The sequence below is a fragment of the Netta rufina genome, assembly GCF_964035555.1.
Source record: "Netta rufina genome assembly, chromosome: 1".
Lineage (NCBI taxonomy): Eukaryota > Metazoa > Chordata > Aves > Anseriformes > Anatidae > Netta > Netta rufina.
The window spans coordinates 203952888-203975887 of record NC_140123.1 but is presented as its reverse complement, the minus strand read 5'-3'; the positions used below and the strand labels follow the sequence as shown (position 1 = coordinate 203975887).

Here is a 23000-nt window from a genome sequence, read left to right as displayed (position 1 = left end):
GGGCAGGCAGCAGAGAGCATGCAGACCCTAAAAGATAGTGTCTGCACCCCATGCGGATAGGATGGGGCACAGTGGTGCAGGCATTTCGTGGCACATCCATTTTAACAGCGGGTGGGGGGTTGGTGTTTATCAGCTGCTAAATTCTTTAGGAGGGTTTCCAAGCGTGTGTCCTGTCCTGTTGGCATCCTGTCCGGAGGGTGGTGGGGGGATCCAGGAGGGGGTTATAGCTGATGGTTTGGATCGAGCTGTAGCTCAGGGCTCCTGGTGGTTTGTCATTCCAGGCTGTGGAATTTCAGCCCTTGGCCATCATTTAAGCCCTTTCCCAGAAATGGAGATGTGTCCTGTTGTGGGTACTTCCACTCCAGAGGTGGTCATTTACACAATAATAAGAAGAAATTAAATACAGCATCTGCAGAGCAGACAGAAAGTGCTCCCCTTGTTCATGTAGGCATGTTAGAGCATGGAAATATAAGAGAAAGCTGCTCAGAGACACTATCAGGCATCATATGGGGCCATGGGTTTTATTTCAGCAGGCGAAAATTTTATTCCCACCTCCACATTGGCTTGGACACATTCAAGTTTCTGTGCCTCTGTGTCTCTCACAGCCTCTTGTGCTTTGGGTAAGCACTTTCTGATCATATGTGCTTGTGCAGTGCTTAGTACCTGGAGCTGGGTCTGTTCACAAGAAATTTCTGAGCCTTTGCAAACTAATTAAGCAATTTGCTTTTGTGGTAAGCCAGCATTTGCCCTGACTTAAACTTAGGTGAAGAAGATGGAAGGTCTGTGTGTGACAAGGCATGTTTTGTTATTTTAGGGTACCTTTTGTCATCTCTTGAGGTTTTCTGCCCCACGGTGTTCCAGCTGGCAGGGGAAAAGGCTAGTAACTTGTTCAGTTGCAATTACTTTTAGGTTTTCTGGTTATTATGGAGATGGATCTGCAGGAAATCTGTCCTGGGGCAGGGCAGCTCCATCATGTCCATGCTGAGACCAGGAATCAGACCACAACAGGAACTGATAGCTGATGGAAAAAGGCCTCGTTATGAGCAATTCATCTTCCCTTAATACACACATTTTTTCCTTGGGTCATAGGCTTTAGCTTCTTCAGGGAGATTACTTTGAATGGAGATGTAAGAATCATCTGAGACTCAATACCGTGTCCCTGCTAAATGCTGTACGTACCAGCTGGGCTGTTCATCTTTGTAATGTAAGATTATTTATCCCACAGGACAGAGTGATCTCAGAATGCAACAGGGTAATATTCATCTGTCCCCGCCAACACAGCACCCTTGAAATAACATCAGGAAGAGCTTATGCTGTTTTGATAGCCTGACTCAGTCCAATGCCATTGCGATGCCTCAAGTGGCTACAGGGCTTTCTGGCTATCTGAACATCGGTTAGGACTGCTAGGATCTGTGCAACACCTTGAAATTTGAGGGAAAAGTTGTTGTCAAAGAGGAAAGACAATTCCCTGTTCGGTCTTAGCGTGGAGTGGTGGCCTGACCCTCAAGTAGGAAGTTTTTGCTTTTCTCCATTGTAGCATCAATTGCGTTCACTGCTTTGGAACTTGGGAGCTTTTGGGATCTGGCCAAGGAGAAACATTCTCAGGATGTTGAAGCCACAGATAAGCAGCAGTGCTGGACTGTGTCTCCTGTCCTGCTTGGGGCATCTCCAGGAGGCTGAGCCCAGTTCCTCCTTCCCTTGCCGCGTCTTTGCGCACGAGTCCATTTGCTTTGGCTTGGGTGTTATCTCATGCTGTCACAGACCTCAGTGAGGAGGAGGGTGATAAGAGCCATGATATCATTGTCCTGACCTTCCCAGCGTGCAGCCTGGGATGTTATGATTCCTTGGACTTATGTCCTGGTTTCCGAAGGAAGCGGGATAGTGTCAACGTGGTCTGTGTGTGCACGTCCAACCCATCTGTTGCTTGTCCTTCTGTTGACTTCTGAACTCAATGGCCATTTCCAGCCTTGAGTGGAGCTCCCAAAGGTACTAAGTTCCTAAAAACTTTGAGACTTTCACTCCTCTCTTATGAAGAAAACACTACAGCTTGGCCTCGAAGCCGTAGTCTCCCCATTCCTTCTGAGGAAGCCTTGGTTGGAGAATATTCCTTCGGGATGCAAAACCTATTTGTGGGCACAAATATATTGAAAACTTATCTTTGTTGGAGAATTACATGTCGTTGTTATTGGTACCCATTAGATAAGCAGTAAGAGGTACGATTGCAGTGCTGAAACGTTGCAGACTTGTTAGGATTACAGTGCAGGGTATGGATATGCAATGCTTTATTATGCATGAAAGGTCTCAAGAACCTCAGATTTAAGTCCTTGCAGAAGGACAGAAGAAGTCAGGCTAGGCAGAAGGATGCAGAGTCATGGAATATTAATTAAAGAATAAATTCATTAATGCATCAGAAGCTGGTTGTACTCAGCTGTTCTCTGCCCCATGCTTCCCATGGCTTTGCACAATACAGTTTCACTGTGTGTGAAATCTTGAGAGGACTGGCTTACCTAACCAGGGTTTTATTTAACGAATTCAGGTCTTTGTCCCACAAAGTTATCTTGTCTCCCTTACACACATCACCTTCTTCAATGTACACACACATATTTCTTACAATTTCAGAAACAGACAATTTTCACTAAGGAAATACCAGAAAAGAGACTGCTTCCACATCTCTCCTTTGAGCAAATGTACCCAATGACACCACAAACATCTTAATTTTTTTTCACCCGTCCACTCCCTCCATCCACTGACCAGAAGGCTCCTGCTCTCCGGATCATTACTTTTCCTTCTGAGCATGTGTCAAAGTGGCAAAGGGCTGAAGAAAAGCTAATGTTGTGTCTCAATTTAAAAAGGATAAATGCAGAGCTTGGCTAATTATGGCAGCCTGACCTTGATCACAGTGGAATAATGGAACAGCTGAGAAGGGCTCTATTAATAAAGAATTAAAGGAGGGTAAAATCATTAACATTGATCAGCAGAGATGTGTGGACTGGTTTCTGAGGCAGACTTGTCCTAGGTCGGGATCCAGCTCTTGGCAGCCCTGGGTCACTTCCCAGCACTGCCTGCATGGCCTGGGGGTGCCACTTTGCTCCCCACCAAGGGACTGAGCCATGAGCCACATGAGGAGGTCAAACATCTTCATTTATCTTCTTTTTTTTCGAGCTCCCACCCTTTGCCGACCAGCACCAGTCATCACCCACTGACCTTCACACTGCTGAAACCAGGGACCTAGGAGGCTGTGGCAGCTGGGCTAATGCCCTGCTGGTGATCTGATCGTGTCCCGTGCTCCAGCAGTGATGGCTGTACACTAATCTGTGCGAGCCACCATCGAGCTACATAGTACTAGAGAGGGCAGAGCTTAAACAGGACCACATCTCCTCCACCTTTTCCCAGAATCTCTTGCAATATCTGTCAAAAGAAAGCTTTTTTTTTGATCCTGAGTGCATGGAAGGCTCTAAACTAGAAAGTAACCACCAGAAGTGACAACGATGCAAGGACTCAATTACTCCTTTGTTGTCTCTGCAGATGTTTACACTTCCCATAAATCCTGTTGCTTTCTCCTCATCAGCTGCCTTTAAAGTTCTGAGCATTTTCTCCGCGTATTATTACTTTTGCTGTGCCAATAAGTAAGTACACCATCAATCAGGCTAACAGCATTGTAAACTTAGGAAGTGAAGATAAAATATATGGTGCATTAAAAAATTCTTTGACCGGGTGAGCTTTTTGTAGCCGGTTTGATTGCTGCTGGTGCTGATGTAAATTTGGGGGAAGTATATCCAGAAATTTATGAAGCTTGGAAGCCTGCCTGCGAAGCATTGACCTGAATCCACTTTATAACCTAATAATGTTCCCCAGCACTGTTTGTGTAAATTTTAAATATAATTTTACGATGCTAAGAATTAGTGGTGTAATAATGTAAACACAGCGCGGACTGTAACTCACCCCTTCGCCTCCCGCGCCGGGGAAAGCCGGGCTCGCGGCTGCTTTGTTCTCCAAATTATCCCAGGCCTGGGAGGTTGTGTCAGAGTTTAAAAGTGATTCACAGAGGACCCAGTTTGTCACCCACAGAGCCCAAAGCTCCCCATGGCAGAGATGGAGATGCTAAACAAGGGGGTGATGCTGCTCGGGTGCTGTCTCAGCCCCGAACCAGGGTGCGAGAGAGAAGTTCAGGCAACATGTTCCAGGCAGTCCCTGCTGCCTCTCATCTTACTGTTTTCCTGCTTTTTTATCCAGGGGAAATCTGATTCCTCTAAAGTCAATGATTTAAAAAAAAAAAAAAAAGTCTTTTTTTGTTTGCTTGCTTTCATTATTTACTCCTTCTTTCCCTTACTTTTCTTTCTCTTTCCCTGTGGTTATGTTGTTGTTGGCGGTGGTTTTTGTTTTCTTTCTTAAAGTGATTTTTAATCTTATCCAAAAAACAGGACATCCAGAGTCTGTGGTCTAGATATCTTTGTGAAGAACCAATCACTGTCTCAAATCTTACCTTCTTGGCTTGGTTACAGTACAGAGTGGGAGGGTGAGAAAGCCACAGTTCACTGCAGCTTAGCAGAGCAGATGGACAAAAAACATTAAAAAGTATTTTATTTACATAATATATGAGTAAATAACAATCTGAGTATCATTACTTGTGGGATCCAGAAGGGCTTGAGTGTGGAAGAAACAGTCCCCACTTAGATGTACTTTGTGCTCATGTTCCTTCTGGGCAAGATGGCTTAGACAAGCGCAGAGAAGGACATTGAACAAAGGATATGTAAAGGAATTTTTTAAAAACAAAATAACTACAACAAAAAAGAAGAAGTTGTAGCTGCCCCATCCCTGGCAGTGCCCAAGGCCAGGCTGGATGTGGCTGGGGGCAGCCTGGGCTGGTGGGAGGTGTCTGTGCCCATGGCAGGGGTTGGGATGAGATGGGCTTTGAGGTCCCTTCCAACCCAAACCAGTCTGGGATTCTGCGATTCTCTGACAGCAGAAGGAAAGGGGAGCTAGATGCATTGAGACTAACAGTGAAGGAATTGGTGTCTGTGTCTGGTTCTGAATGAAAAGAATACTCTCCAGGGAAAAGAAGGATGAAAAACGCCTGCCAGGAGTTGGTTGCCTTGCCAAACACACCTACAAAGCAGGCAGAAATAGATCAGCTCCAGTTTTCTTCCCCATAAGGTGGAGATCCTGTCAATGCTGCCAGGGATCCCAAGGGAGCAGCACGAAGGGAAAGTATGAAAGCTTCCCTCATGTGAATGTTCTGGGTGACAAGGGGTGCACAGGGAAGGATAAATGAACTGGGACCCCAGTATTAGACTGCTAGTAGGTGGGAGGGTCATTGTGTTTAAAACTCAGAGCTGATTTACCTATTTCCATGTAGGATGCCTGCCATTCAAAGTAAATCTAACCCATTTTCCTTTGGAAAATGGAAAAAGCTTTGGTGAGACCTGGGCTCGTGGTCCTGGCCATAAATAATGTCAGAGTGTGGAACTGCACAGAATAAGGTTAGGAGAAACCCCGTGCAATATCACCACACCATGAAAGACTCCTACACGCTTTGTACCTGGGAGAGGAAGATAACTCAGGGTTTCTGGTCAGTCTCCAGCTTGGCCTGGAAAACAGCAGGACAAAATCCCCAAGAAATCATAACTCTGTATGCGTGGAGCACCATAAAGGGAGCAAAGCAATTAGCTCAGGGCTAAGACCACATAGCCTCGGAGAGGTTTCATCCCCCCTTTTAGCAGACTCCTCAGGATGGCACTCGCTGGGGACTCGGGGCAGTGATGAGAGCCATAACACATATATGAGAGAAGAGGAGAGAAGGGGGCTCTCGTGTTACTGAGACTTCATTATTTCTGCAGGCTGCAGCAAAACACATTTGCAGGCACTCTACGAGGAGTTATAAATAAGGAAAATTAAACTACCATCGACCCAATGAGCACAGCCCATTTCATGTGGTGTTTTTGCTACAAAAGCTCTCTGACTTGAAAGCTGGCAAAATTTGGTGATTTGAGGTGTGCATTGCTGCTGATACGAGTAATTGGCAAGGGTGGAGGATATTATTTTAAAGGGGCTGATTCATTTGGAAGCATTTAAGGGATATAATGAAAATACGTACACAAAATGGATCGACCAGAGTCTGCTTTCAAATAAGTTGCTCTGGTACAGATAAAACTGGATTTTAGCTCCTCTGGAATCTGAACCAGCTCCCCTTAAAGTCAAGGGTAAGGTTTGATTTATTATATCCCAAAGACAAAAGGGATGGGATTGTGCTCTTCCTTGGTCCAGTTGTTATCAGTGTGTGTTTTGGCTTCCCCTACAACATGCCAAAAGTGCTCTTCTAGCCTGGGTGATGCACATCACAGAGGAAGGGTAAAGAGAAAATACCCAGAATTTTTAAGGACCCTCCTGCTTGGGTCCTGGTGCGGAATCTGCTCTGAGCAGGTTTTGTACTCTCAAATAACCTCAAAAACATTATGTTTTTGAAGGTTATTTGAGATAACCTTCAAAAACATAAAGCTGGATAGGGCTTGACATAGGCTACAAAATGAGTACTGTGGTTGAATTTGAACCCAGAGCCTAGCCCAAGCTCTTCAGTTTTCCGTGGCACATCACGCAAGGAAATTGCCTTCCCCCACCTCCCCGCCCCCCCGTTTCAATTAGAAAGAACATTAGGTCAATCAGATAAAGCCACATTGGGAGGATTTCCTCTTTATGGCGCTTGCCTCTTCAATTATCTATAATGAACTTCCTCGCAGCCCTGCAAAGCTTTTTATATGCAAACGAATCCTGTTTTGGGGCTGCCACAATCGCGGCTTGTTAATGAACTTGAAACAAGTGTTATCGAAAAGGTTACAGCACCAGTGGTGCTTGGGGGGGGGAGGTTGGACAGGATAAAGCTGGGCAAGACCAGCCTGCAGGTACCGTCGTGGGCTATCTTCAACCCCCATCCTCCAGCCCCCTTCGGAGGCTTTGCTGTTTGACAGACATCAAGCGAAATGCCCACTCTTGGGAAAAGGCTGCTCGGCGGCAGATAGGGCTTTGCCACCCCTCTGTCCCGATGATGCGCTGCCAACGCATCTCTTCCTCAACCGGGGGAAGAAAATAATAAAGATGATGGTGCCAAGGTCTGTTCTTGTGCCAGAAGAGAGAGAGGGAGCTGATTTCGAGGCCCCAGGACATGTGAGGTAGGGAAGCCTGTGCAGGGGAAGAATCTGGGATGTGGTGAAGCTATGCAGTCCCAAAAGGTATTTATGTGTGGCATCCTCTGGAGGGATAACAACTGGACTCTCTCATTCATTTTAATATAGCCTAGACCACTGGGGCAATGTTTACCCTCCTTCCTTGGGGTTTTATAGGGCTAAATCACACGGGGTTAGATTATTTCTCACTTCTCCATGCTGAGTAGCTACTCAGCCCTGCGGCTAACCCTAACACCAGTGTGCCTTGGTAGGGCAAAAGCACTGAACAGAAAGAGGGAAAGACTTTTTGCACCATCAAGCCTTGCCTTCCTGCTAAGACAAACATTTCTGTACCAGTTCAGCTATTGCATTTCAGCATTACTATTTCCCTGGGGATAATTCATCTTGGGATAGGACAACAGCAGGAGTAGGGAGTGTTGGGACAAGGTGCAGCTCTTCGAGGACTCCTGGGGGTCCAATATCCTCAAGCCCCTTTCCCCACTGGCTTTGTCTTTATCATAATGGAGCATAAGGCACCTTCCACTGCTCATACACTCTACTTCTTGGAGCCTCCTCAGGTGTGTCTGGTCAGTGAAGTATTTGTACAGCACCAGGACCCCAGGAAAAACAGCATAGCAGTGGTAGAGCTCATCACTGCAATGCAGTACTGTGTGGGCATGCTATCTCTGATCCACGTACAGGTTAACGTGATATTCCATTTAGCCTCAGTTCATGATAGCATGTATTAAAGAAGATCTTGTGTCAGGTTAACATCATCAGATAACCAGACCCATCCAGCTCCAGTGACTGCATGCTTGGGTATCTTGGTTCTGGTGTTAACCTGGGCCATGCTAATTGAACTCCATCAGCACTTAGCAATTTCTTACACCTTCAGCATCACCCTGTAAGATGAGAAATCAGGTTGCCACAGAGGGCTCTTTCATCTGGCATCCCCCCTGGCACAGACAGACAGACACCGAGGAAGGCTTCAGGACTTCACTGCAGCTTCACTGCAGTTGGGTGGATGCTGGATTTTCCTCCTGCCTCTGGCCATGGGCTGGCTGACACCCACAGTGTCATGACTGATGGCTCTTGTAATTCTGTCCCTGGCTGGTGTAACTGCAGATGTTACACATCGAATCCATTTCTTTATCTTCCTAAGCTATTTGCTTCGGTGAGATGTTTCCACCATCTGCTCTAACAAGCTCCCAGGCTCTCATAAGCCATAAATTCCACTTGCCTTATTCTCCAGCCGTGGATCTGTTGTTTTCCTTCTCTTGTCCCTCACCCACAACTTCAGGTAAAGCTTTCACCTCTTCAGGTTATTTCCCTGTCTCTGTTTGTACCAGTTGGACCTAGCCAGGGATTCCCTTCAAGGAACTGCTGTAACATTGGGCAGGACAGGCTGAAATGGTGTCGCTCTCTGCTCTGGATAGAGTGGCTGTGCCATCATGATCCAGTAGTGTTTTCTAGAAGGAAAGTAGTGTGCCAAACAGTGAAGAGAAGAAAAACAGTGGACAGGTCTTCTCTTGACATTCAGGAGTTGGAAAGACTTTAAAAAAGGGACAGTCAGGCTCTTACAGGTGACCAAGATGGCATGGTTGGTACACATGGCATGCTTATGTTTGTAGCCTGGTGTAGTGGCTGTGTATTTTATATCAAGCTGCCTTGGATTAGCAAGGCAAACACTGTACTATTTTCCTAAATTGTTGATAACTTCCTGGCATACGTGGATTTCACAGCTTGCAGTTGTCTGATTGCACCATGAAGAAGCAGTGCTCTGCTGCTCTAACTAAAGCTGTGAAAATTCACCTGACTTTGAACAAAGCTTTCTGCATTGCCCATTTAGGTGCCCACACCCAAATTATGCACCACACCTTGCTAGATTAACCAACATCCACTTAGTATTTTTCAAAAATGTTTGCAAGCCCTTCCTGGAGATCTTCACACAGTATGCAGAAGTTGTTTCTTGAGATCTGAATCCATCTCCAATAAATATTCTGCCCCTCTCTAAGCCAAACCAAACTCTCTTTTTAGCAGCCCATGCTCTGTGGCTTACAATATGTCTTGCTGCAGCCGTGCCTTTTGCACAACGGTGCATTGGTTGCTGGGGAGGCAAGGAATTATGCTTGGATTTGGCTTTATTCACTTCTTGGGTCATGGCATCATAACCAGGCTCAGACCCTGGGGGTTAATGGAGCAGGTAGGAAGAGGCACCAGAGGACCTCTTTGAGTCCTGAAGGTCAAGGGACTGCATGCGGTGAAAAAAAAGGAGGTGGGAAATGATGGCTTGTAAAAGCAATCCTTACTCACCTATTTATCTGAGCCTCCTCAGCAATGCCCCATGAATCCCCTTGTACCAAGCAGAGTCCCAGGGAGACACAAAGGCTTTGCAGAGCATCAAGTGAGAAGTTTGAGGAGCATCAGAGGATGGGGAAACTCATGAGCTGACTTGTTATGTTGCCTCCTCTCTCCCCAGGACTGTCCCCAGCTGCTGCAGGCAGAGAAGATCCTGGTGCCGGTGGAGGTGATCAAGCCCATCACCCTGAAGGCCAAGAATCTGCCCCAGCCACAATCTGGCCAGCGAGGCTACGAATGCATCCTGAACATCCAGGGCAATGAGCAGCGGGTGCCTGCCTTGAGGTTCAACAGCTCCAGCGTGCAGTGCCAGAACACGTCGGTGAGCAATCCCCGCTGCCCTCAGCACCCCCGGGAGAGCTGCAGGGACCAGGGAGGTCCATGAGTGCCTACAGCACTGTCCTGATGGGAGCTAGAGCTGTGCTGCAGCCCTTTTTACTTTATTGTATACCCGATTTCAGCTATAGTCAGGGTTGGTAGCTTGCAAACTGACCCTTTTGCTCTTTAGGTCTGGGTTGTGTTACCAAAAAGCCTTGGGTCCCAGCATTTGGCCATGCTGAAGCACCTTAGCCATGACCCACAGACATTATTTTCCATTTAAAATGTCCGTATCCTCACAGTGCCACATCCTTGTTTGCATCTAAAAGGGTTTCCAAAGGGACTAATGTTCCTGTCAGCACTGAGAATTAAATTTATTATGTGGGGGAATTAGCAAAGGGACACAAACAGCATATAAACAGTCTAACAAATGCCAGCAATGGGTCCGAGGAAGGCTGAGATGCTAAAAGCTTGAGACAAGCCTTCCCCAGGCTCTGTTTCGTCGCTCTGCCCTCCTCACACCTCTGTTTCCCCACCTGCAGGACCGGTGACACCAATCCCAGGGAGCCCCTGTGAGGCTTTGGGGCAGGAGCCGTGCAGATACGTGGTGGTGGTCACCTAGCACAGCTCCTCTGGAGGTTTCTCCATGAAATTTGTGTCTCCCAGACATGCATTTGAGTCATTCGCATTGCTGTTATGAGATGATTTATTAGTCAAAGAGCTAATTACAGGCTTTAGCCACTTCACTGCAGCTCTGCCACTCCATGCCGGGCAGGGCTTGTTAAAACCCATCACAACATATTCTGCTGCATTAAGCAGCGTGTTGGAGATTACAGGCAGTTCACACGTTTCATGATCTGTCGGAAAAAAAGACAAAAAAACACACACACACAAAACTTTCCCAATGGCACTGTCATATTTATTCTTTTCCTTCCCTCCCTCCCTCCTGATTTTCATTACTGGTTAGTGGCCTGTGAGCATCCGGATTCGAGATTTCACAGAAAAAAAGGGGTTGAGAAATTAAGAAAGCATTACACTATCTTAAAAACGAATTTCTTTTGCAAAGTGAAAGCCTGGGGCTGGAGGAATGTTTTATGTACCTGAGCAGAGTCTACATGTCTATCCAAAGCATCTTAGCAGGGAGGAGCGCAGCCGCCTTTCAGAGTCACAAATTATCTGGCAGAAACAAGCACCAGCATGGGGCATCTCAGGGTAATTTTAAGCACAGTTGGGCTGAATGGGGGACTGACTGCCTCAGCAGCCTTGGAGAGTCTCTCTTAGCCCCCTGGTTTGTGTTACTCAATAACTGAGCCTGATTTTAAGGGGTAATGGTGACTGTTCTCATGTTACCTGCATGCTTCAAGAAGAGGTTGTACCTACGACCAACGAAGTGGGCTTCAATGAATCCCCAGGTGTATTTGCTCATGGGATGCCTGAGTGCTGTGACAACACTTGATCTTAACATTTAATTTGATGTCATGACATTGCAGGCTACTCCTGAGCTGCTCACGGTGGCAGGGCACTCCATAACCTTGCAGGGTCTGTATCACGCCTGCCCCACATTTGGTGGTGGCTCAGGTGGGCTTCTGGCATCTCCATGAGGAGAGGATTATTTTGGAATAAACTCTACTCCTTCCTCTTCTGCATCCTACCTCTTCCTTTTCTTCTCCTTTCTTCTTTTCTATTTTTTTTTCCTCTCTTTTCTTCTCTTTTCTTCTCTCTTCTTTTTAATAGCCTTCTTTGAGGCTATTTTTTTCCCCTATGAGAAATGTTATTTCATTGTTGCTCTGAATTTACCAGACGCTAAGAGAAAGAGATGTGCAAGGGAGAGCCAGACAAAAGAAAGAAACATTCACACAGATACGAAAAAAAAAAAAAAAAAAAGGAACAGAGATGCCCAGGCTCTGAGCAGGTGGCAGAGGACACAGACAATGGGAAAGGAGTGCTGTAGGTATGTCTCCATCATGATTATTTCCTTTCCTGCCAAAATTAGCATTCCGTCTGGAGCCACCGCGACACAATGAGCCCCTGCTCCGAGGGTCACCTGGCTTTAGGAACAGCTGTATGAGCTTGTTTGCAAATTGAATCAGCCCCCTTCAGCCGAGCTTTTTTATTCAGCAGAGTAGCTGGATGAGGCGCTGAGCGTAGCACCTGCATTGCAGGCTTGGAGAAGGTCCAAAGAAGGGTGGGAGGATGTGTTGTGATGGTGTGTCCCTGAAGGGATGCTATCCTGCCAGCAGATCTTTCTGTTGGCGATGCATGCTAGACTAAGCAATCATTCTTGGCTTGTTTTCCGACGTAAGCCTCCAGTTCTGTCCCCTCCCATCCTACAGGAGGCACCGGGGAGCTCAAATCCAGCTCCTGCAGAACACCTTCTGCAAAATGCAGGAGTTTTCCTGCTTTTACCCAGGATAGGAGCAGGAAAAAAGAAGCTTTAACTCTTGCTCCTGGCTGCCTGGTCCCTCAGGATCTACACCAGGGGAGCCGAGATGAGAACCAGGTCCATCCATCTTAGGCAGGCACTTTGCTAAGTGGCTCCAAGTTCAATTAAGAGATGTTTTAAGGACACCCAGGTGGGGCCAGCCTATCTGATGGCCTGTCAGTAATGTCATATTCAGCACTGATGGTGCCTAGGTGCTTGGTCCAGTCAATAGCCAGCTCCGTCTCTCTCCCTGTCTTTCCTGGAGATATTTCATTTGATAACAGCAATAAGTCACTGCAGGCAGCACGCTTCGGGACAATTATTGTTCTTGTCAAGTGGTTTGAGCCTCTCAGCTCTGGGCTTTGTCCTCTATCACACCACCCAAGGCACACAATTATCACTCAGAGAGACCCTGCCTGCCATTCCTTATTGCACTTATGATAGCTCCGCCGACAGTCTGGACACGGAGTGATGGGAGGAAATGAAAAGGAGGAGAGCTAAGGAGGCATATAAATAAGTAAGTAAAAACGTCAGCAGAAATGGCTGGAACAGATCTATTAGGGCAGGGAGCAATCTCCCCAGTGGGAAGCACTGGGAGACCCAGCACTTGCAGTCAGCCCAACAGGGTCAGAAAACTTCAGCAAAAAGAAGAGGAAAATGGGTGAGCGATGCCCTGCCTGACCGTGCCATGATCACTGCCATCACCAGCTTCAAAGACCTAAGCACACGTTTTGCTTTATGTCAGCCTGACCCAGTGCCTGGTCTTGGCATGTGCTGCCTGCATGTGCTGATTTCCAGCAGTGAAATCCCTGCTGAGAATTTGCCCCGAAGCCCTTCGCGGGTCCGTGTGCTGCGAGACCCGGGGTGGGACAGCTCAAAGCACTGGGTGAGAGAGGAATAGGAAAAGCAAACACGTTGCTGTTGTCACGTTATTGCACTTGAGCAAGAAATCTCAGAAGCACTTGACTCCATGGTGCGGCTCGCAGGGAGGGAGGGAGAAAACAAAAACAAAAACAGGGCTGGAAGAGAAAAAAAAGAGCAACTATTCCCAAACATGATGGGAAAACACACTTAACAGGAGGCCAAAGGCAGATGAGCCCAGGGCTGAGTCATGCATACGCCTCTCAATTATTGTTAAATTATTAAATTAATGTATCTACATTATTAAATTATTTTATCTATGTTCAAATATCGCAGAGGGACCCCAGTCAAGATGTGGGTTCTTTTGTTGTGGGTGATAACACAGACACAGAGGTTCAGTCCCAGCTCTAGTAAGCAAAGAGTTCAAGGTGATGGCTTTGAGCAAGAAGGTTTCTGCCTCCTGTTTATGGCCGGAAAATTGATGCAAAGAGGGATTAAATGCTTTGCACAGGGTCACGCAAGGAACTGGTGGCAGAGCCAGATACAGGAATCAGTCCCCAGGCCCAAGCTCTAATCACAGAAGCAGTCTTTGTGCTGTCAAGGAAAACTAACACTAAAATAAAACCAAAAAGCTGTTTGTCTACAAATGTTTCCCTGCTATTGGACATGTTGGAGGTAGATCACGTAACCACGCTTGGTTTATTGTCCTAAGCGTGCCCAGAACAAACCTCCAAAGGTCTTTGTGCTGCACAGCATCTCAGGAGGATGTACCGAGAAGTCATATCCCTCTGCTTCTGCACAAACCACAAGGCTCAGAGGTCTGCAAAGCTGAGTTCCTCTAATTCGGGGCGCTTGTAATCACTAACAGGATGCCCAGAGGAGCCAGGAACATGCAGATTACTGAAAAATAAACCATCTTGCTGCTCAGTCAGCTAATGTTTGCGTTGCTCCTACAAAACTGAGAGCTGTGATTTTTCTGCAGCCACGATCTCAGCCTGAGGACAGGGAACTTGGTGGTGAAAACCTCCAGGAGACAAACAGACACCCTGTTTACGGTGGCTTGTGCACAATATGTTAAACCACTAACAGCGCGGCGAAAGGGCCGAGCGGTGCCACGGGCTCAGCCCCTGTTGTAAGGCTATCTGATACTAGCAAAGAGTTTAAGAGACAAAGAGCCTGGTGCTCGAGAGTTCAAAACACAATGTGCTGTTCCTGTGAATTACAGCAGCTCCTTCTAGCAGCTTTTTGGCATTTCCTGATGGGAGCCAGCCTGCCTTTCTGGGAGGGCAGCCTCTCTTTCTCAGTTCGGGCCTCTAAATTGCCTGCAATTTTCTGCTTTGATTTGATATGCATGGTGGGAATCCAGATTTCGCAGACTTCGGGGTCAGATTTATGTCTTTTGTGCAATTTTTGCCTGTGCTGGAGAAAGTTGTGCACGGCGACACGTACATACAAGCCTTAGTGGTATGAACGCTCGTAGCAGGAGTGCCCAGGAAGCTCTGCTGTGCGTCCTGCAGATCGATGCCTCGGCCCTTTTCTCTCCTCTGAAACATATTTCCATCTTATTGTTACAGCTGAGCAAATCCTTTTCAAAGACTCCTCTTGAGTTCAGCAGGCTTTGAACAGAGACCACAATGAGTTAGCAGCTCCTGTGGTCTGAGCAGGACGGAGCATCTACTCCCTGTTACTTTGCAAATTGCTCTGTTTTGCTGCCGTGCAGCCCACGAGCTGTCTGAGCAGACCAGGCAAGGCAGAGAGAGCGTCCTCCTTCCAGCCCTCAGCTGGTTTCATCCCTGGAGCTCTTCCACGGGGATCTTGTTGCTTATTCCCTTGCATCCGTTTCCAGTTCTGGATCAGTTCTACCAAGTTAACAGCCCTAATGCGTGTTTGCCCCCAGTGCCACAGGCAGATAAGATATAAAATCCCAGCTGGGCTCCTGCTGTTGGCACTGGGATTCTCAGTGGGATGAAAGGCTCGGGGGGACTCCAGCTGCCTGTCCCTTGGCAGCCCTGCCTAGGCTCTGCTAACAGATAAATCCCAGTGCACACAGATGAGGATCTTCCGAGGCAGAAATTAATGCTTTCTCATGCACCTACGGATTCAACTTGCGACTTAAGGGTGACCAGCCATTCTGCACATACGCTCCTTTCCATTTCCAATCAACGTTTGCCAAGTGCCATGCAAAGCAGGTGTTAGCAAAGCTCCTGACTGGCAGAAGATTAATTATTCTTTACTTTTCAGTCGCTCTCCTTCCCACTCCAGCCTCCCCATCCTTGCTCCTCGCTCCGAAAAGCTGTGAAAAGTCGGCCTTGTGAGTCCAAGCGGCTCCGCATCATCTTGCATCTTGCTGGCAGTGACACCGAGGAGTGTCATAAAAATGCTAATACTGGATGAGGCTGGCGGGCACAGCCCTATCACGCAGGACTCGGATAACCCGCGGCAGCTCTTTACTTCCATGGTAACCACAAAGCTCATGCCCATAAATACCCTACAACTAGATCATAATCACAGGGGCCTGTGGATTACCGGCTAATTGTGTTTAGTTTGTCCAAACAGAAATTACCGTGCGACTAGCACTCACTCCGCTGTAATGGACAGAAATCACCATATATGATTTGCTCTGCAATTATATGGCAATTAGTGGATACAGGAAAACCTGCCTCCGAAGGTTCAGAGGTTTGACATCTCTGTGGAAAACCATGCTGAGACCTTAGTGACAGGGATTTTTTTGTGGTCCCTAGGACATATCCAGGAAAACCAGACAGTTTATTGAACTGTATTTAGTCTCATAGTGGGGAACACACTTCTTTATTTAGGAGAGGGAGTTTGTCCTGCTGTAGATCCCAGTTCTGTGGGATATTCCTGATCTCAAGATAGTAAATTCTTACAAGTACTGGGGTCGGTAGCAGTGTCTCTTCCCTTTGTGCCTTGTTCCCATTCTGTCCTTTAAGCAACCATCGCTGTGATGCATCCTCTCCTCTCCCTCGTAGGAGGCTTTTTGCCTTTGGGTGAAGTGCTGGGTGGAAGCTGCTGGTGGAGGCAAGCAGTGGGGTCTGACGGGCAACCAAGTGAACTCTGTGTGAACTGACTTAGGATAAACCGAAATCTGGCTGAAAAAAAACACACCAAGTACCACGTGTCTGAGAGTTCACCAAGTGGGGGGCTGGAAACAGCCCCCAGAGACCAGCTTCCATTTCCTTCATTAAGGCCAGATCCGTGTACCTTGACTGCCTGACAAGTATTTGTTTAAGTCTGTCTAACTCTCTCAAAAGATTTCTAAGCTTTTCTTAATTCATATTTGCTGGAAACTGGATACCCTCTACACCAGCTGAAGCTTTTCTGGTTCTGAACAGGGAAAAATAATTGCCTCCTGGGGCTTATGTGTGTAAGAAACTCTGTCTAGTGCATCCCCAAATGAGATTTGCTTGTTTTTTTGGCAGCAATATGGCACTGTTGATTCACAATCTGCTTACGATCTCCAGCAGTCCCCAGACCATTTTCTGCAGCACTGGCCAGTCACTCCAATTTCATATTTGTTTGCATCGATTTCTCCTACCAAAGACTACTCGCTGCTTGCCTGTGCTGAATTTCACTTTGTTGACTTTGGCCCCGTTCTACAAATTGTCAAGTTTGTTTTGAATTCCTAACCCTGCCTTTGGATGTTCTTCCACTTTCTCCCTGAACAGAGTCATTCACCAAAACTGTTAGCACGGTCTGCAGTCTGTCAACCAAGTCAGCATTGGAAATACTGAATAATGCCAGACCCAGAGCAAATCTCCGTTTGAAACACCCTCCCAGCCCAACAATGAATTATTTGATTTGGGACCATTTTTGGCAGCCCGTTCATATACCTTATGGTTGATTCTTTTAGATCATATTTCCCTAGCTTGTTTATGGGAATCTCCTGCAGGACAGTAGCAAATACTCTACTGAAATCTAGATAAATCACATCTGCTGCCTCCCCTTTATCCACAAAGCCATTAAGCCTGTCAAAAAAGGAAATTAGATGGGGCTGACACAATTTGTTCTTGACAAATCTATGCTGGCTGATTTTTATCACCTTATCATCTTGCAGGTGCTTATAAATTGATTGTTTAATAATTTGATGTACTTTCTTTCTGGGAAGTCAAGTTAGCCTGACAGGTCTATAATTACACAGAACCTCCATTTTTCCCCTTTTTAAGGCATTTCCAAGTTACTCTCATTCCTTGCTTTCTAAGACCTCACTCAGCACCCAAGAGCTCTTCAAACTAACACTCGTGTAGATAACCTTAGCTACAAACCCAGCACCTACAGAGTACACAGCAGAGGTATATTTCGATGGCACATCCACAGTGCCTTAGAGGTGCACCCAAGAGTTGGGAAAATATTCCTCAGAGCTGTGATAGAAGGTACTTTGCCAACCCTATAATGTGCAGATATGCTGAAATCACAGAATATTCACCTAATAGATAGATAAGACTTATGGGCTATTGAGATGGACACGGCTTGCTCCATTGAGAACCACAACTTTGAGAGCTTCCCGTGGCCTTCTTGGAGGTAACAACAGGTAGGGAGATAGGTGACAGCTCCATTCCTCTTGTTCACAGCTTGTGGTATCAATTCTTGCCCACCCCAGGACCCTTCCCAACCTTTGGGCATGAAGTGAGGCTGCCTTTGTTGTCTTTTTTTTTTACCTTTTGCTCTCCCACTTCTAGTATTCATACGAAGGGATGGAGATTAACAGCCTGCCAGTGGAGCTGACGGTTGTGTGGAACGGGAATTTCAACATCGACAACCCAGCACAGAACAAAGGTAAAAAGAATTATTTCAACTTGTCCTTGGAAGCAGTAACCTTAGCAACGGGCCTCATCGCTCCCTACGCTTAACAAAGCCGCCACCATCTCCTCGTGCTGTCTGGTGCAGACTTGTTCTCTGCACCCTGCAAATTACCAATTTTTATTATTTTTTTTTTTTGTGCTTTTCCCCTGGAGAAGTACAACTCTCCCTCCCACTCGCATGGCTTTCCCCTTCATCACCTTCTCTTTCCGCTTCTCCCCACTTTTTTTGTATCTTGTGTCTTTGCCCCTCCTTCTCATGCTTTCTCCCCCTCTTTCATTTCCCCTGCAATGATGCCCTTTGAGTTAACACGCCAGGAGATCAGGCACTCTCTGCTCAGAGGTGATGTGGTAATGAACAGGGCAAGGGCGAGAGGGAGGAGAAAGGCTGCAGACTCGCCAGGGGGAAAAGGCTGAACAAAGCAAAACCGCAATGGCAAAGGACCCAGACCCACCTCCTGCCCAGAGCCCAGCTCTATTTAATTACCATGGATGGCACGGGGTTGATGTGTCTCTCACAGAGGGTCATTGCCTCTCCAACCCAGAGACAGGTATTTTAGCTGGAGATGGAGGGTCCAGCCATATCCTCTTCTTCTTGTCCTTCACCCTCAGCCACCTGGAGCTGTTTGCATCAGGCTCCCTCTCCGCTCAGCCTCTTACAGCTCAGACCTTCAGTCTTTCCTCCTCACACCACCACCCCTCAGAAGTTTCTCCCTCCCTCACTTCACCTTCCCTTTTTCTTGGACACTCCCCACTATTTGTCCCACTCCCTATCAGGAGTTTCCCTGCTCTTCTCACACCATCTCGCATCCATCCTTGAGCTGAGCTGACTCCTCTCCCTGCTGCATGACCCTTTTCCATCAAAGGGATAGTCTGGATTATGCCATCATGTTTTGGGGCAGAAAGGCAACAGCCACATGCATGTGGAAGCCCCACATGGGCATAGAGCTTTATTGACTAGCACAAAAGTAGTGGTTAAAAGCAGAATTTTTGACAGTGCTGCAAATGAGCAAACTTTCTTCTCTGGAAAATCAAGAGGGAGAGTCAGAGGCAGGATTAGATCCAATGTCTTTGTCAGTGAAGTTGCAAGATGATCATTCACCACTTTTATAGCCAGCATCACATAAGCTGGGCTGGTGGGCTGAAAGGCTGAACTCACCCAAAAATTGTGAGCAGATCAGCTTAAAAAAAATGAGGGAAAGTAACAGAAAAATAAGGAAGCACCAGCATCCCAGGAGGCCTGCAGCACACGGTGATTGACAGATGTTTTGAAAACTTTTCTTGCAACCAGCCTGGAGAAATAAAAAGTTTTTTTTTTCCTTGCCTTCACCAATACCTGCTGACTTTTGGGAGAGCAGGGTGCAGGTATGGAGAGCTGAAGCTTTTCAGCACACATATCCAAAGCCTTCGAGCTTTTGAACTGTGCATAATAATAACCACAGACTTTAGTCACTTACTGACATGGCAAAACAGAAGTACAAAGGGAAAATCCCCCATTTTACAACGAAAATTACCAACACCCACACAAATACACAGATAAGCTGGCCTGAAAGCCTCAGTTCTGCCATCTTCAGCCTCGGGGAGGAGACTTTTGCTATCAGCCCCCCTGTGCAACTTAGGCCTCAGTTTACACATCTGTAAAATAAGGATAAATAGCAGGATCTTATGTCACAGAACTGCAAAAATGTTAAGCTTTATTTGGAAAAAAAAAAAAAAAAAAAAGCTTTGACTGCCTCTAATCACTTATTAGCAGCCCGAGACGGAGCTAAGCACTAATCTTTACTGTCTGTATTAGAGGAGGATCAACTTAGTACTTCAAAGTGTAAAACAGCCTGAATTTTTGGAGAAGAAGAAAGGGGAAAAGCTGATTGCGAATTCCTGGATTCAGCCTCATCCCAGACCATTGTGGTTTTTATTATTCTCTCTTGCGATTTATGTTAAGGGAGAAACCCGAGTGACTGTACCTTGCCAGTGAGTGGTGGGTAAGGTGTTTCAGGAAAATTCCCTGGTGTGAAGTTTAGGTTATGGTTTAGGAAAGCGTTTGAAGATGGAGAGCTGAGGCTGAGACTGGTGGTAGGGTCACATATTCTAAGAAAAAGGATGGGTCCAAGGCCACATCATTGCCCAAGCCCTTTTCTTCCCAACCTCCTGCTTGCAGCCCATCGCCTTACTGAGGGCAGCATCCCTTCTGCTTTCACCTCCCAAAAACATCTTCCATGGGGGATGAACTCCAACAAGCACAGTTTATTTCACTGAGGATGTAAGCATTTTATCCCCCATTATTTACCCCTTTGGAGAAGTCCCACCCTGCCTGTAGGACGAGCATCCCAGAATGCCTTCCCCCCTCTCACCTCACTACACCCCCCGACATCCCACCACTCACCCATCTTGTCTGCATCTCTGAGGTCCTCTCCCTTTTCCTATCCCCACAGTTCACCTGTACAAGTGTGGGGCCATGCGTGACAGCTGTGGTTTGTGCCTGAAAGCCGACCCGGACTTCGAGTGTGGCTGGTGTGAGGGGCAGAACCAGTGCACGCTGAAGCAGCACTGCCCAGCCCAGGAGAGCCAGTGGCTGGAGTTGTCCAGCACCAAGGGCAAATGCACCAACCCCAAGATCACAGATGTAAGTCACGGATCTGCAAGAAGCCGGTGTGTCCCATCCTGTACCCTTGCTTCGGTTTATTTTCCTGATTTGGCTTTGGGGAAGGTCAGTGCTGGGTAACCCAAAGCCTGCAAGCTGCCCATGCAGGGCTGGCAGATAGCACATGAGGCCTTTGGGAGGCCTGAGCCTTCTGGAGGTGAGACAAGACACTTGGGGGCATCTCAAATCGACTACTTGGGAGTTATCGAATGAAGGCTGAAAGCGCCTCTCTGGCCAGACTGGTTGAGAGGAGAAGCTGAGCGATTCCACAGTGTTTGGAGCTTTGCTGACAGGAGGCCAAGGAAGACGGCAGGGTGTAGTTCGTGCCTCCTGGCAGCAGGATGCAGACAGCATCACTGTCCAGGAGAAAAAAAAAAAAAAAAAAAAAACAAGACTCCACTAACTCCAGCAGAGTAACTCTCTTCTGTTTGCTTGGCTGACTTTGCAAGGTGAAAGACAGCCTTGTTGATCAATCAAAGCCCTGTGTGATTGTCAACCTTCCCTTCTGAAGGCTCAAGGAGAAGGCAGGCTCAGACCAGGTCTAAGGGAAATTTGGAAATCACCTATTAAGTGATAAAGGGAGAGTGAGGGCAAGGCTGGGTGGACCTTGCAAGGTAACAAGGTCCCTGAGAAGGTTTCCTGTTGATTGTGCTGACTGGGCCAAAGGAATAGTTAGGGGCAAGGTGCAAAGGGGAGATAAGAGAATAAAAAGGTGATAGAAAGAGGAAACAAAGGAAGGTAGAGACAGCAAGGGGGGGAGACTGGGGCTTCAGCCTAAAGTGATTTTATCTGCTCTTAGGATGCCTCTGCCATCATGATGGACAGCATTTGCAAGGTCACAGGCATGCAGATTGACATACCTGAGCAATGATAATGGGAAGTACACCCTTACCAACTGCCCCCTGCCATAAGCATTTCCCAGTCACCGTGCTTTAATTAACACGAGTAAACTTTCAGAGTGGATAAGGCTTTATTTGCAACTGAGGACAGCAAGGAAGAAAATGAGACAGAGAAGAGATCTGGCCTCCATGGTGCTTCTGCTTTAATATAAAATAATAAATGGGTTATTTTCCTAGAAACTAAGAAAAGTTTTTTCAATTGTATTTAATTAAGAGTCAAAAGATCTGGGTGTTATGGCCCTAAATAGTGTCCATGGATGGAGGTTTTGTGTGATCGAAGTCTGGGTAGGATCTGTTTTTCCTAGATGCCATTGAAAGGAGCGCCTCTTATTTTGTTTCTGTCCATCTTTCTGCAGTCTGTCACTCTTCAAAGTACCCAGTGAGTTGGATTGCCAAAGCGCCGTACTAATTATGGTGTTTCCAAGGTGGAGATCCCCACCACACCTGCATTTGTCTGCAGCTGGTCTTTCTGAACCCACCCAAAGCTGTGAAGCCAAGCCCAGAGACAGCCAGAATGAACAGCTACTTTGAAAGTTCACTTTTGAGGCTTTGCGAATTATAGGGAGCTGAGGGGAAACCTTTTCTGAATCTTTTCCAATTCTCAAACCTTGGGAAAGGTTCAGAATTGTTATAGAGATTCACAGATTTTAGTACTGGGGAGGTGTCAGATGGCCAACCAAAGCTGAAGTCCAAACCACAAGGGCTTGACCTTGCAGTAACGTGCTGCTCTGAAGGTCCATCCATATTTCTCCACCATACTTTGAACCCAAACCCTGTACCTACGGTCTCTTTACAAACTGAAAACCACTCATTCTCCGTGTTACAGCTCCAGAAGGGATACACTTCTAATTCTGCTGGCATTTCCTCCAGCAGCTCCCAAAGCTCGCACAGATCATTGCAATATTCACTCATGAAATATTCCAACTGTCTGGTGAGATCGTAAGTAGCTCTTGGAAAGTCTTTTTTTTCTGAGCCATTAGCATGGAAGTAATCTCGAGTGACTGGATATATATTGCAGCTAATGGCACGTCTGGAGCGGTTGGTAAGAGCAAGTGTAGTCTGGCCAGGAGCCAGGGAAATATCCGTGGAGGCGAGGGAGGAGAAATAACACGTGTCCTCACACTTGCACAGGCACACACACACACGCATGCACCCCAGCACACAGCTTCCCACAACCTGCACTTATTTCCTGGCTCCTGCATTTATATTGCCACTCAGTGAAATTAAAGGACTTAGGGGCTCTCTCAGCCATGAAAACCTTCCGTCGGAGTGACAAGCAGTGGCATTAGGCTGATGCTAGCAGAGGGCGTAAATTGTGATGCGGCGTCATAGCTCTGGGTCTCGGAGAGAAAGCTGAGGCTCCCTGGCAGCTTTCGTATCCCTGGCTGCGTTCCCCTCTGCAAAACTGACAGGTCTCATTCCAGATTTTTGCACCTGTGATAGGAACAGGCTCTTTCTCCCTCGCTGTGAAAACAGTGCAGTAGCACCTTCTTCTTGTTGTAGGCATCTGTGGGAGTGAAGTGAGCT

General features: G+C 46.9%; 1 protein-coding gene across 1 annotated transcript in view; it reads left to right on the top strand.

Moving 5' to 3' along the window:
- Window positions 1–23000, top strand: part of PLXNA4 (plexin A4) — a gene marked incomplete at its 3' end in the record, with an annotated part of 399326 nt that overhangs the window by 308894 nt on the left and 67432 nt on the right. The window contains exons 10-12 of the mRNA XM_084283189.1: window positions 9637–9837; window positions 17814–17910; window positions 20366–20556. Of these exons, the coding sequence (XP_084139315.1) occupies window positions 9637–9837; window positions 17814–17910; window positions 20366–20556 (489 nt within the window). The remainder of the gene's footprint in view (window positions 1–9636; window positions 9838–17813; window positions 17911–20365; window positions 20557–23000) is intronic.